Below are 14,273 nucleotides of genomic sequence, written 5' to 3' on the forward strand. Positions count from 1 at the left end.
CCTTTGCCTCACAGGTCCCCCATGTGACCTCTGGAAGGCCAGGTTGTTGAACCACTGGTTAATCAGCGGACGCTCAGATGGAGCGTCGACTTCCTGGTTTGAGTGACAGCAAATAGTTGGGTCTTCAGTTGAGACCCTGCTGGGCAGAGAGATAGGAGTCCACCACACTTATCTCCTCCTCCCACAGCACTCCACTCAACACCCCGTCACGCCGTCACCCCCTGCAGACCCTGCAGCCAGGCCAGAAGAGGGCGTCGGCTTCATTTGCTTAAATGCGCTTTAGATTCCACACCATTCCAGCCACCTGTGAACACAGCTGAACAATGCCATTTATAGACATTTTGGTTAAATAGTAAGGATCGGTTGATGGCTCTGGCTTGATAAGACTCTTGAACATCATTTGTTGGTTACGATGCAGTCACTGCAGTGACGTGTTGCAGAACGACACAGTGCTGGAGCGAGAGGGAACCCAGCAGGTTCATTGGGCCAAATATAGCCCTTATCAGCCACCGCAGGATGAGTGCGCAGTTCAGCACGGCGAGCAGCGAGCATATCGCCGGCGAATCCAAGCAGCAACTGTTCACTGCGGAAGATGAGCGAGGAAGCCACAGAAACCACCAGCTGCGAGCAGGCCATTGACAAAAAGAGCCATTTGTGGAGGTGACCCCAGCTCACCCGCTCACTGCTTATCAAACGCCCCGTCATGGTGGTCCGAAAGAAGGAAGTCCTCGAGCTCGAGTGAAGAGGGACACAAACATGGGGAGGAGGAAGTTTAGTGTGCGGTGAGGTCGAGAGAAGGATGGATGGAAGAAAGACAGCGGTGACGGTGGTTTTCCTGCTCTGCGTCTTCACAGGTGAGTGAAGCGGTAGCAGCAAACCTGCGTCTGGAACAGCCTCTAAACGCCAGGGACATCCAGGAAACTGTCCAGCCGGTGATCCTCGTGTCTCCTCTCAGGGAAACCAGCAGGGGGCCAGAGTGTGCTGGACGTGTGTGCCAGCTGCCACCTGAACGCCACATGCGACGACAAGGCGGACGGCTCCGGGAAAGTCTGCAACTGCAAGTACGGCTTTGTCGGAAACGGAAGGACCTTCTGTCAAGGTAACAAACATTAACACCTTCTTAAAGTTAGTCTGTGCTTCCCCGATCCCACAGTTTGAGCTGAAAAGGTTTAAAAATTGAATTACTGTATGGGAAGTTTAATTTATTGTTCTTCAGTTTTTTTATATGATTTATTTCTTTTTACAAACTAATTTGTACCATATTAGTGATGTATCTTGTCATTTCTGGCCGAAGGCAGATGCTCGTTCATCTTTCTGTGTGAATTTGGCTCAAGCCTTTTGTTTAAGTGTGTGTGTCCATCGTTCGGTGGGAATTTAGTTCATATCTTCATCCGTTAGGAGGAACGAACTGCCGAAACCGCTCAGTAATCCTAACATCGTGCATTTCATTTGATCTGGTCAGCAGTTTGTCAGCTTGTGTCATCAGAAATGAACACAACCGTTCTGGAATGCCAGCATGCAGAGATTCACGAAAAAAGGGAACTCATCTCCGTGTTATCGACAGAATAAAAAAGCTGTCTACTTGTTTTGTTTACGCACTTATTGACTTCTTTCACCATGCACTTACATAAATGTGTATTGCTGAAACTTTTGTAAAGTCAGCAGTTCAGACAGAGGCAACAGGTTGACAGGAGAGGAGATCAGTCCTGCAGCGATCTATTAATCCATTTATCATCCATTAATCTACTCTAAGTATGACCTTCTGTAATGGTTGGATTTTTTTTATTCATTTATTTATTTATTTTTTTACTGTAGAAGAAGCATGTGAATTATGTTCTGGTGTTTTTCTTCCAGATAAAGACGAGTGTCAGATAGGAGCCAGTAAAATCTGCGGGCAGCACACCACCTGCCACAACACGCATGGCAGCTACTACTGCACCTGCCTGGCCGGCTACAGCCCCTCCAACAGCATGGCCATCTTCATCCCCAACGACGGGACGCACTGCCGGGGTGCGTCTGAAGACCGTCCGTCCAGTGTCACACTGAGCCGCTCCTGTCAGGTTTTTGCTTTAGGTTTACCAAGCCGGGGTCATTCAGGCCGTTTCTGGTGGCCTCTAGTGGTCAGTATCATTATGACAGCAGCAAAGCAGTGAAAGGAGCAGAGAATGAGGGGATGGCTGTTCAGGAGATAAAAACCTGCTGTTTGTCTGCTTCATGACAGTAAAGAGAGGCTTTTAATTTGTTTTATTCAATTCAGATTGCATTCTTTAAATTAGTTTTGGGGAGGAAATTTAACCAAACAACAGCTGACAGCCTGTTCATACTGTGACCTTAACACGTTTCAGTCAGTCTTCACTAATACTCACTATATGTTTTTTCATGAGAGACTCTTTCCCCGAAGTCTCGATCTTGATTACCAGAGACAATAAATTGCGGTATGCCTGTCATTGGTCGACTCATTTAGATAAGAATGAGACTGATAATGAGGAGCTGGATCCAGAGGGAGGTGGAGGTGGGCCCTTTTTCGTCATGTGTTCACACTGATAAGAGCTTCTTAGGCTGTTGACCTGAAACAGAAAATATTCCAAGAAGTGGAGGTGAAACTTTTACTCAGCTCTTTTTCCTGAGCAATGAGATGAAGTAAAGTCTTTCAGTGCATCTTTCTGTTGGGTATTATTGTTTGCAGACGTGGATGAGTGCAGGGTCAGCGGAGTGTGTGGAGAAGGGGCCCGCTGCAGGAATCTGGACGGCAGTTTCGACTGCAGCTGCCAGGTTGGATATCGGGTCCACGATGGAGTCGAGCCCTTCCACCCGGCGAGAGACAACGCTTCCTGCAAAGGTGACCCACGTCCCAATCACATCCGCTCTCTGTCCTTTCAGTGATTTACTCTGCGTTGAGAGAAGCTGGTATTCTACTATCTTAGTGCACCAAGGTTCTGAAGAGAGAAGTGCAGTTTCAATTCTGTACACGAATTTTACATTTTGATGAACTGACAGTCAAGATGACTTTGAATTTGACTTGGAGTCCATCTTTTTTCAGTCAAAAATATGTTCTTTATTCCCACAAGATATAAATAAATACTTGGTCCAATCCTGGATGACATTAAACCAACAAAATCAAATGATTATAATATATTTAAATGTACAAATGGGATTAAACATCCTGCTAAATACAAAGACAGTACAATCCATCATTTTGTTGCAAGAGATATATGCTAAAATGCTAATGTGCGCTGTTCATAATGTTTTGGGTACTTTTTAATAACTGTAATAACACATTCTGGTAGTGCGGTAGAGCTAAGGAATCAGGTACAAATTAGAACTCCAAAGAGAAATTAATCTCATTTTGAAATATTTTAAAGTTTGAAATGACTGACAAATGTTTGATTTTGGATTCGTTTGCACTTTTAGACAATGTCATTTTTAAAAAAAATATCACCTAGAAAATGCTTTGAGACAAAACAATAAACAAACAACAGTCCCACAAGCAACATGAATTTTAAAGAATTAAATAACTTGAAGGAATAGAGTTAAGGTTAGGTTAACTCTAACCCTGGCAGCAATCAACACAACAAATAAGTTAAAAACATTGCATGAAGTAAAAAGTAGTGCGCAGTTCAAAAAAATACAGTGGGTATGACAACAGCAGGACTTCTCTTCATCTGGTTTTGAAACGTCCTGTTTTCCTGACAACACCTTCCAGTAAACAGGCCCTGCTGCCTTGTTGCAACCGGAATCTCACACACACACACACACACACACACACACACACACACACACACACACACACACACACACATTTTTCAGAGCAGGATTTGTACTTTCCATCCCACATTGCTGCTCTTCCACGTCTCATAATCACTCATAAACGAATCATTTGAAGCTCTTATTGATCAGCAGCTTCTGCTTTTTTTTTTTTTTTTTTCGTGCTGTCTCCTGTGTTTCTGTTGAACCTGTTGCAATCCCCCCTCCCTCCCTTCCTTCCTCCTTTCTGCGCTCCGTGAGCCGGGCTGGCTCTTCCTCCTGTGTTACCCTCCTGCCGGGGAGACGTTGACACACAACGGGTTGGTTCTCTGGCTATTTGGTGTCAGGATGTTGGAATGTGCGCTGTGCAGGCGACAGGCTGTTTCCTGGTGGGTGTGGTGGTGAAAAGTCATGCTGAATGAGAAAAAGTGTGAGAAAAGCCTGATTTAACCCTGACCTGTTGCCCCCGCCCCCCGCCCCCCCGCCCCAGTGGTGGACTGCGGCCAGCCGGTCCCCGTGGAGGACGCCGTGCTGCAGGCGCTCAACGGAACCACGTTTGGCGGCGAGGCCTGGTTTGTGTGTGACGACGGCTTCGTGTGGAGGAGAGGGGACAACCGCTCTGTGTGTGGAGCCGATGGACTGTGGACGCGACCCACCATGGTCTGTGAAGGTAAAGACATGCTGAGGCTTATGAGGAGCCACAGACGGACCACTTTCAGCTTTAAACTTGAAGGATTTTTCCACACAGACCTATAAATGAACACTAATACTGCTTTTTGTCTGCTGAGCATTTTAATAAACCTAAACATTTGGAAGCATTGTGACTAAGTGGTCAAAAATAAGGCAACATTACGTTTGTCGCTGTTTTGCAACAAGTAACCTACTAATAACAATTCCCCTGCAGTCAAAGACATTTAAAAACCCTGAAGCATGCTTTGAAAGGTCAGGACGATAGACTCTGTTGTCAAACTTGCCGTCTCCCTCACCCCGCAGGGCGGTCCTGCCCACTGTGGGCTAAAGTCAGACCACATTTCTTCAGAACTTTCACTGATGTTGTTTCTTTCACATACTGTTCAGCGCATCACATTTTCATGACCAGTGCAGTGTTTTTGTTGATGCTAATATATCTGTAGACATTGAAGCTCCGTGCTGTTGATATGCTCTTTGTGCCTGGTCGACATTGTGGCTCGTCCACCTTAAACGTTGTGAACATGCACTGAGTTTTCAGGCGGTTGCTGAGTGTCACTGCTTTGGCTCTCAGAGGTTGACTGTGGCTCTCCCCCCGCCCTCCCCCACTCTCACCTGCTGTGGAATAAGAGCTCCAGGATGGGAGCCCAGGCGCTTTACCAGTGCGGCACTGGGTACCGTCATGTCGGCGGGGGCAATGTGTCGGTGTGTACTGCAGCCGGGCGGTGGGAGGGGCCGTCCGCGCTCTGTCAAGGTACCGCCCCCGCTCCGCTTCATGCAGATGTGCAGCTGTTTGTGCCGACGTTTACAGCTGCGGTGAATCTTGTTCCCTGTAGAGATCTTGTGTGGGAATCCTCCTCTAATCAGATCCACTGAGCAGGTGTGGGACGGCGACTCCGTCCCCGGCAGCTCAGTGCTCTATGTCTGTAAGGCGGGCTTTAATAACGCAGGAGGGACTAACACATCTGTCTGTGGCGGCAACGGTCAGTGGACGCTCCCCACGCTGTCATGCCAAGGTAACTCCCAGCTCACACCACGGAGGGCAGAGCACGCTTTGTGAAAGAGAAAGAAGGACAAAATCTCTCTAATTCCTAGAGCTCCAGGATAAAAGTAAAAAGTCGATTACCAGCTATTTTCAGTTCTGAAACAAAAGATTGATTGAGTGTGGTTCCATGGTGTTTTTAATACGGAATTCAGTAATTATTATTATTATTGAGAATTATATTCACGAGCTTGGTGTTTACCTGGGAAAAACGAAGGATTAAAGGTGCTGTAGGCAGGATTCCGCATCTCCGCCATCTTGCTTAGGTTTACCTCAGCAAGATGGCGATTTGACCCATCTAAGATGGCGATTTGAAACCCAGCACAGCCAATCCTGTCCTGTTTTCTCTGACATCACACCCTCATGCAAGTTAAGCCCCTCCCACAAGAACGTGTGACGAACGCCCCTCGACCAATCACGGTTAGAGGCTCATGGGCTCTTCTGATTGGTCAAAGATACCTGGAGCTGTGAGATTCCTTTTCAGCTCAGAACAGAGACAGATGGAAACGCTGCGCCCTCGCGGTAGTGCAGTTATGCTACACTCCTAAAGGATTATCAATGGATACTCTAACATTTAATCCAAAGAAAACACAGAAAAATTAGCATTGACTAGCAAAATCCTGCCTACAGCACCTTTAACTCCTCTCTCACGCCGGCGTCTGTGCAGCGTTCTGATTGGACGGGGCGGCCGTGACGTACTGACGTCTCCCGGAAGTAAAAAGTGTTTTTGTCGTCTTTCTTTCTTGGTTAACTTTGATGCTTAAGCTTTGAAAATGTCCGCGTTGTTAAGCTGCCGTCAATCCGCTAATTTCATTACATCCAATTCTTTAAAAACTGCCGTTAAATAAATTTTCTCCATACGAGTCGAAACGTGGCGTGCGGGCCGCCATCTTCGAATATTGCATCATCACGACGGAGCATGCGCAGAAGACCCGAAAGAAGTCGCGCCTAATCAGCATATAATTCGGCTGTGGGCTTTTTGGATTCAAACTCCATTCCGAACAAAGTTTTCAGGTCTTTACATGATCATTTTAGAGCAGAATTAGGCTTTATTTTGATTTATACAACAATAAAAAGTCCCAAGTAAACACAGATTGTTTTTATTTTCAAACTATCAGAGACAAGATATTTGTAAGATAATAAAATGTTGAAATATTTATATTAAAATACTTACTTATTTCAACATCTTAAGAGTTTGAGATATCAAAGAGGAATTTCTCCAATCATGACTAAACTGTAATCAATTAGTTTGACAATGATAACTTCATTTACCTAACATTTAGAAAAAGGAGAGAAATACATTTCAATACATGCACCAAAAGTTCATTTTCAAACAGAGGAAACTTTAAAAATAGATGAAAATAGATTAAGTTATTGCACAGAAAAACATGAAAAATCCTAATATTAATGCATCAAAAGTAGAAGAATTCTCACACAAACATCTGCAAAGTGATTCACAGAGAGAAAATAAATATAGAAGCAGCAAATGGAAAAAACTAATGAGGATGATGAAACGACCCAGGGAGAAGAACAATAAATGCATTTTCAACCTTAAACAAGATGTATTTAGCGTACTTGAAGTTGTTTGAACTTCTCCGTGACCAGATGTGTGTCGCTCCCCATCACAGAGGTGTCATGTGGAGCTCCTCCCGTTCTGCCCCACGCCGGGCAGCAGTGGGACGGCCGCTCCACCCCTGGAAGCACGCTGACGTACTCCTGTCAGGCAGGCTTTTATCACAGTGAGGGAAGCAATGTGTCAGTGTGCACGGTGCACGGTAACTGGACCAAGTCAGACCTCTCCTGCAAAGGTAACGTCCTCTCTCACCCTTTCCTCTGGTGGTTGTGTTTCCCGCTGCATTCTGGAGAAAATGCATTTCCTCCTCTGCAGAAGTGGACTGCGGGGAGCCTTCGCCCGTCCCTAACTCGGTCATGCTGTGGGATAAATCCTCCAGCGTGGGCTCAGAGGTGGTGTATCAGTGTGTCCCTGGATATCTGAGTGTTGGAGAGGGGAATGTTTCGGTTTGTACGGCGGGTGGACAATGGGAGGGAGCCTCACTGCTGTGTCAAGGTGACAACAACCTTCATGAGTGCACTGTCGAGCACCGTTACCTCCCATTATATGTGTCATTTGCTAAAGAATGAGAGTTTATTGGTATTTCTGACTGTGTTTTTCAGTGCTGCTCTGTGTCTGTGTGTACTAATTCATGTCTGTGTGCAGAAATCAGCTGCGGCCCCCCAGTAACGCTCCCAAACACTAACCTGCGGTGGGATGGCAGCAGCTCGCCGGGAAGCGCTGCGCAGTATGAGTGTGTGGATGGCTTTTACCAGGAGAGAGGAACTAACATTTCAACCTGTTCACTGTCAGGAGAGTGGGGGGAAGTGTCTGTGCAGTGCAAAGGTAGAGTGACAAGTCTCCCACTGTGCACCTGACTCTGTTTCATGGCAGCTTCATCAGCTTTTATGTTCCTGCCTGAATGCGATGGCATCCTGCAGTTGCTGTCCAGACAATAGTGCATTGAATGTGTCCTAACTCTGTATATAAAGCATCAACGGGTCCGCTGAATGAGCAGATAACACCAAATGTTTCCAAAATATTGTATGTGAATGGCTGCTGTTGGTTTTTAATATTTCCCATGTCTTTATGGAGGGCGCCTAGGCCTATTCCATCATTAATGTCAGACATGAAGGGATTGAACGCTCTGTTTCCAGCTGAGTGTGGCCCGTTTCCCGTCCTGGCTCACTCGGAGGTGCTGTGGCACAACAGAAGCGTGGCGGTCCACGGCTGTGTGGACGGCTACTACCGCTGGGGGGGCAGTGACGTTTCCGAGTGCGGCAGCTCTGGGGTGTGGCAGGAAGCCACTCTGACATGCAAAGGTGAGAAGCTCCAGCCTCGAAAGCAGAAACAGGAAGCAGCTGTGTGGAGGCAGCCATGCCTTTATTCTGGCTCTGAACACCGTTTTCATGTATGAAGTCGCTCAAAACGCTGCAAAAGTTTTCTGTTTCACTTGAAAACGGTGGAGATGCTGTTTAATTTGCCTTCACCTCACTGAATGCACGTCCACCTGCGAGTGCTCATTCTGAAAATAAGTCCAGTGTTTCTATTCAAGTCACTTCCAGCAGAAAACTGAGCCAATCCTGTGTCTTTGACGCCAGTAGAAACTGATATAAGAATAACTGAAGCATATTGTAAAGTCCAGCGCTGCTGTTTTCCAGCTGAGTGTGGCCCGTTTCCCGTCCTGGCTCACTCGGAGGTGCTGTGGCACAACAGAAGCGTGGCGGTCCACGGCTGTGTGGAGGGCTACTACCGCTGGGGGGGCAGTGACGTCTCCGAGTGTCTCGGCTCTGGGCGGTGGCGGGAAGCCACTCTGACATGCAAAGGTGAGACGCTTCAGCGGTGACAGCAGAAACAGGAAGCAGCCGGTGACGGCGCCACTGCAACGGGACAGCACAGGACGGATACTTTTGAGGCTGGAAAGCAACTGTGTGACACAACAGAATGCAGTTCTTATGATATCTAATGTGACAGTTCTACTCTCCCTCCAGCTGAATGTGGTCCGATCCCCATCCTGGCTCACTCAGAGGTGTTATGGCACAACAGGAGCGTGGTGGTTCACCGCTGTGTGGAGGGATACCACAGCTGGAGGGGCAGCAACGTCTCGGAGTGTGGCAGCTCTGGACAGTGGGTGGAAGCAACACTCAAATGCATAGGTGAGCATGAAGAAAGCAAAGGAAACGAGACAGCGAACAGGAATTCAGCCATGTCAGCGTTAACGGTTAACGGGCTGATCTCAGCGAACCATCCCTGTTTTAAATCCGAGCTTTGGGGCCTTTCTGTGACTGAGTTGTAAATAAAATTGACTTGAATTGTCCAGAATTTAGAACATATTTGTGCTTTTGTTTATTCTCTTACAGAGACAAAGCCACCTATAACTCATTTATCGGTCTTTAATGAAAACTGTCTGCGATGGAATGCAGAAAAGTACGAGGAGGATACAGAGACGTACAAGGTAGCACCAGAGCTGATCCGTCGTCTGCTTCCTGTTTGCAGTCTCCAGCCACAGACTTGATTTACTGCTTCCAGGTCATTTACACCGGGTCCAGAGACTACCAGAGATCGTTTCATGATAAGAGGAAGCGGTATGTGAGCTCGAGGGCCGGCCAGCTGGAGCTCTGCCTCGACCTCCTTCCAGTGACAAACTACAGCGTCTCCGTCACTGCAGCCTCCACCGGATTCACGGCCTCCGTCGCCGCCAGCACCGGTCTCCCAGGTACCGCCGTGCCGCCGGCGCTCCGGAAGTCCGTCTCCTGTGTCCTCAGCGATGCTCATTCAGCCCGATGCTCAACAGAACCGCCGCCGCCCGTCGTCCACTACGGGGAGTTTGAGAATCCTCTGCCGACTCTGAGGCTCCGCAGATCGTCCAGCACTCTGGACCCGTTAAGGTAAGAATCAGGACGGCGTTCAGGACCTCGGTTATGAATCCTGCAGCGACTGGAGACTTTTCCTTAACATTCTGTCATAAGTTATTAAAAAATGACAATTTTCTGATAGAAAGACAATTTGATCCCTGAACAATGGATGTTTGCACCCTTAATGCCAGAAGCTCAGCTCGGAATCTGTCCTCCTTCCTTCGCCAGTGTGTACCAGGTGTTTGTGATTCCTGTGGAAGGGATTGTGGCGTTCGACTGCTCCTCTCCCGCGACCTCCGACCCCTCGGAGTACGTCGCTGCGCAGCTCGACCTGCGACACGTTGGCACAGAGATGAATTTCACCGTGGGGGACGGACGCCTCTACGGAGGCTTCCACAACGCCCCACTGGAGAGCGGCACGAGCTACTACATCATCCTGCGAGCTGTGTGTCAGTGGAAAACGGTGAGTCGCTGAACAGCGAAAAACTCCCGAGTCCTGAGAAACGTCTCTAGATGTTACTGATGCTTCCTTTTCTCCCAGGAGATGAAAAGCTCCTGTGTTCTGTGGGCCAAAGTGAGAGGTAATTCCCCCTGTGCTTCATTATTGTAACTTGACTCCCCCCTTAACTTTAATAACCTCAAGAAAACGCTCAACCGCACGTGTTTGTTGCAGGTACTTCATACATTCTGAGGGTTTCCTCGCTGTGCGGTGCTGTGTTTGTGGCGCTGGCCACCCTGAGCGTGCTGGGAGGATACGGCTTCATCTGGTATCTGGCATCTTCACTCATAAACTATCATTAAACATTTATATCTGTGGCATTTCTTCTAAGAACTTCAGCAAACAATCTTCTGCGTCCAACTGATCTTGTATTTTTAATTAAAAATACAAACACTGCTTGAATGGAAAGAAAAAACTATAAACCCCCCAACAACAAAAAGAAACCCAATGGATGTGACAAGCTGTTAAAAAATACATCTCGGAAATGTAGTGAGTCAGTTGTAATATATTTGTTGCACTGAGGAAGTCAAGCCTATTCAGAGATGATTTTAACACAAAAAAATGTGAAACATTTGTGAATTTGTGAGAAGATACCCTGTTTAAATGCCTGTGAACGTTTCATGATGTGACATTAAAGAATCCGTTCTGTCTTTTTTCAGGTGTTTCAAGAAGACATGATGGGAAAAAAATCTTCTTTTAATTTGACAGGGCGTTCTGTAAAGAATCAAAACGTGTTATTAAAGGGCAACTTCGGTTTTTTGACATCTGGACCTTATTTCTAGGTGTGTCATGCTCATATACTCACTCAGACAAACATCATGCAGCTCTGAGTCCCTCAGAAGTTATTTAGATCCAACCGATGTAGCCGCACTTAGCGGGGGCCACGGCAGGGGAGCTTCAGCGCGGGACATCATCTCTGCAAAGTCGCTCATTTCAGCTGTATTTTTTCCTCCGTCGGCGCTGGGTTGCCTTTCAGTCGGAAGGGGGGCCTCCGGCGGTGTCCTGCGGCCGGCGTGGAGCGCGCATCCGCCGGGGAGCGGAGATACGCTTCCTCCAGCGGCCGCACGCGAGCCGTGCGTCTTCGCCGGTGTCCGGAGCCTCCGTGGAGCAGCTGAGGGCCGTTTTCCAACTCGGCCCCTGGAAGTCAGACGCCGGGGCGCCGTGACAGCCGAGGCCGACTCAAAGTGCCTCTCTGCTGGGGAGAGGAGCGCCGCAACGTTCCCATCTGAGCTAATTGTGGCTAAGTTAGCGAAAACTGTCAGCTGACTCACCTGAAGACGGTAGACGAGCTGACTTTATGATAACACTGGCGAGGGATGAAGAAATACAGCTGAAATGAGCGATTTTGCAGAGATTATGTCCCGCGCTGAAGCTCCCCAGCCGTGGCCCCCGCTAAGTGCAGCTACATCGGTTGGATCTAAATAACTTCTGAGGGACTCCAAGCTGCACGATGTTTGTCTGAGTGAGTGTATGAGCATGACACACCGAGAAATAAGGTCCAGGTGTCAAAAAACCGAAGTTGCCCTTTAACTGTTTTAATTATTTTCATAGAAATAAACTTTTTCCAATAACTATTGGTGATTATTCTGGAAATACGTAAATACGTGTGACCAGAAAGAATGATATTGGGTTTTGATTTTATGGTAAATGGACTACACTTATATAGCACTTTTCATCTGCATTAGCAGAGCCCAAAGCGCTTTACACTGCATTATCACATCTTCCCATTCACACACACATTCACACACCAGCAGAGGCGGCTGCCATGATGATGAGCTTTGACTTCAGCTGATGGACTGTTTGGGTTGAGCTGAGATTAGAGGGTCATTGGGTTTTAGGGTCATTGGAGCAGCAGAGGAGATCAATAAAGAGTCAGAAATCCTGGGTGAGAAGGAGTTTAATCTTTTTTCAGAGATATGATGATAGGTTGACTTTAAAGACTTTAGAGTGGGAAATTTTAGAAAGATGAGGCAGAAGATTTCAGGATTTTCCTCCAACATGTTTTATTTCTGCACACAGTTCAAAGATATGTTTACCTGGTTTATTTCTGGATGCAGTTTGCAGTTATATTGAACTGCAGAGCGATGTAGCCCATCTCTCGCTTTCTTATCTCTCTTTCTCTGCACTTAACACGATCGGGCTCTTTCAGTTGAGCATCTTTAACAGACAGCAGCACGAACACCAGGTGGAGGTTTTAACCTGACCTGTGACCTGCTCTCTCGAAAAATTTGACAAGTTTGTAAGTAGAAATAATGAGCATCTCACCAAACCTGGTAGATGAGAAGCTGTCTTTGACAGTAGATGAGTAACTGCTGCTGATTTTGAAAGGTGTCATGTGTTGTAAATTCACAAAATCTTCTTCAGGAAAAATGAAGATGAGCCGCTCATGTTGATAGAAAAGACGTTCATGTTGAACCACTGTGCCTCACTTTGTGCACATCTTAGAAGAAATCATTATAAAAGGGAAAGGAAGCACATTTCATCACAACATATGAGAACAATGCAAACAAAACGAATCAAACTGTAAAACAGAAGATAATCAGTGTAACACGTGACAGTCGCAGGTGATCAAGAGCCTCTTCCAAAGGACAAAGTAATGTTTTCTATGTGCTTCACAGCAGTCAAGAGAAAAATGTGAGAACATTTGTATCATGCAAGATATAAACACTAAATGAAGGTAGTGTTCAATATCACATAATATTTATCCAAGAAAGTTAAAAGTATACACACACACACACACACACACACACACACACACACACACACACACACACACACACACACACACACACGACCAACATCAGTATACACAGTATGGGATAAACGGTATAAGAAATAAAGTTCAACTTCAAACTTCAAACTAACACATGAAAGGAAAATGTATACGAGGGCGTACCCAAAAGAAACCGGAATTTGGTCAGAAAACAATACTAATAATAATGAGTTTCGACTTCTGGCCGTCAGATGTGCTGCAGGTAAGCCTCGCGCACATCTGTGAGAAAGCTGAGCTCCCAGAGTTACACTGACGCCTGTCAGGCGCTATTTATAGTAACAGAGTGCAGCAGCAGTCTGCGCTTTTTCCAAAATGGCGACATTAACAGGAAAGCCAGAGCAGCACGCAAACATTAAATTCTGCTTTTTGCTGGAAAAACAGCAGCAGAAACACTCAGCTTGTTGCAGCAAGCCTACAAGGATGATGCTCTGGGGAAGACTCAGGTCCATGAGTGGTCCGGGGGTTTGAGAAGGGCCAGATGTCGGCGCGTCAGGTCCGCTCAGCCGTGAAAACAATGCTGAGCTGCTTCTTGGCTGTCCAGGGTCTGGTCCACAGCGAGTCTGTCCCTCCAGGTCAGACTGTAAACCAGGACTACTACAGGAAGTCCTCAGACGCTCCGTGAGGATGTGAGGAGGAAGCAGAGCGTCGTGGCGGAGTGGAGCCGGTTGATCCACCACCACAGAGCGCCAGCGGACACGGCGCTGCGCCTCACGCAGTTTCTGGAGAAGAATGAGATGAATCTCCTCTCCCATCCGCCTGATTCGCCAGATGGAGCCTCCAGGGACTTTTTCTTGTTCCCCAGGTTGAAGAAGGAGCTGAAGGGACAGCGGTTTGCAGATGTGGAGGAGGTGACAGAAAAATCGCAGCCGGTCCCAAATGGCACAATTGCCCACGGGTGTCACGACACATTGGTGAAGTGGGAGACACGGCTGGAGCGCTGCATTAATGCGGATGGAGATTATTTTGAAGGCGACGGTGATGTTTTATTTTGAAATGTCAGAAATAAAAAGTTACAATCAAATTCCATGAACTTTTGGGTTCGCCCTCGTATGTTCAGTGTATTCAGATGTTTGTAACTCCATGGTGGTGGAATAGTCATTGTCTCCATGTCTCATATTTTT

At 47.0% G+C, this 14,273-nt stretch overlaps 1 protein-coding gene across 4 annotated transcripts; it reads left to right on the plus strand.

Moving 5' to 3' along the window:
- Window positions 1-257: 257 nt before the first annotated feature.
- susd1 (sushi domain containing 1) lies at window positions 258-11,241 on the plus strand. 4 transcript variants are annotated; one of them, XM_030105431.1, is made up of 20 exons: window positions 258-854; window positions 956-1,099; window positions 1,855-2,073; window positions 2,687-2,839; window positions 4,235-4,414; window positions 5,006-5,185; window positions 5,268-5,447; window positions 7,102-7,281; window positions 7,362-7,541; window positions 7,692-7,871; window positions 8,183-8,347; window positions 8,687-8,851; window positions 9,017-9,181; window positions 9,386-9,480; window positions 9,555-9,741; window positions 9,820-9,913; window positions 10,109-10,343; window positions 10,422-10,461; window positions 10,554-10,647; window positions 11,039-11,241. In XM_030105431.1, exons 1-20 carry the CDS (start codon window positions 800-802, stop codon window positions 11,055-11,057), a joined length of 2,910 nt encoding a protein of 969 aa, XP_029961291.1. In that variant the 5' UTR covers window positions 258-799; the 3' UTR covers window positions 11,058-11,241. The 4 variants fall into 4 exon arrangements, with proteins under 4 accessions (XP_029961291.1, XP_029961292.1, XP_029961294.1 ...); XM_030105432.1 differs by lacking the exons at window positions 5,006-5,185; window positions 5,268-5,447 and having other exon boundaries at window positions 260-854; XM_030105434.1 differs by lacking the exons at window positions 5,006-5,185; window positions 5,268-5,447; window positions 7,102-7,281; window positions 7,362-7,541 and having other exon boundaries at window positions 264-854.
- The last annotated feature ends 3,032 nt before the right edge of the window (window positions 11,242-14,273 follow it).

This window comes from Salarias fasciatus, chromosome 12, assembly GCF_902148845.1.
Source record: "Salarias fasciatus chromosome 12, fSalaFa1.1, whole genome shotgun sequence".
Classification (NCBI taxonomy): Eukaryota; Metazoa; Chordata; class Actinopteri; order Blenniiformes; family Blenniidae; genus Salarias; species Salarias fasciatus.

Bases quoted from the DNA above. Each gene is read 5' to 3' on its own strand.
- susd1 (XM_030105431.1), top strand. From the start codon at position 800: ATGGATGGAAGAAAGACAGCGGTGACGGTGGTTTTCCTGCTCTGCGTC. The intron at 855-955 runs GTGAGTGAAGCG...GTCTCCTCTCAG, and splicing joins CCTGCTCTGCGTCTTCACAG to GGAAACCAGCAGGGGGCCAG. The intron at 4,415-5,005 runs GTAAAGACATGC...TTTGGCTCTCAG, and splicing joins ACCCACCATGGTCTGTGAAG to AGGTTGACTGTGGCTCTCCC.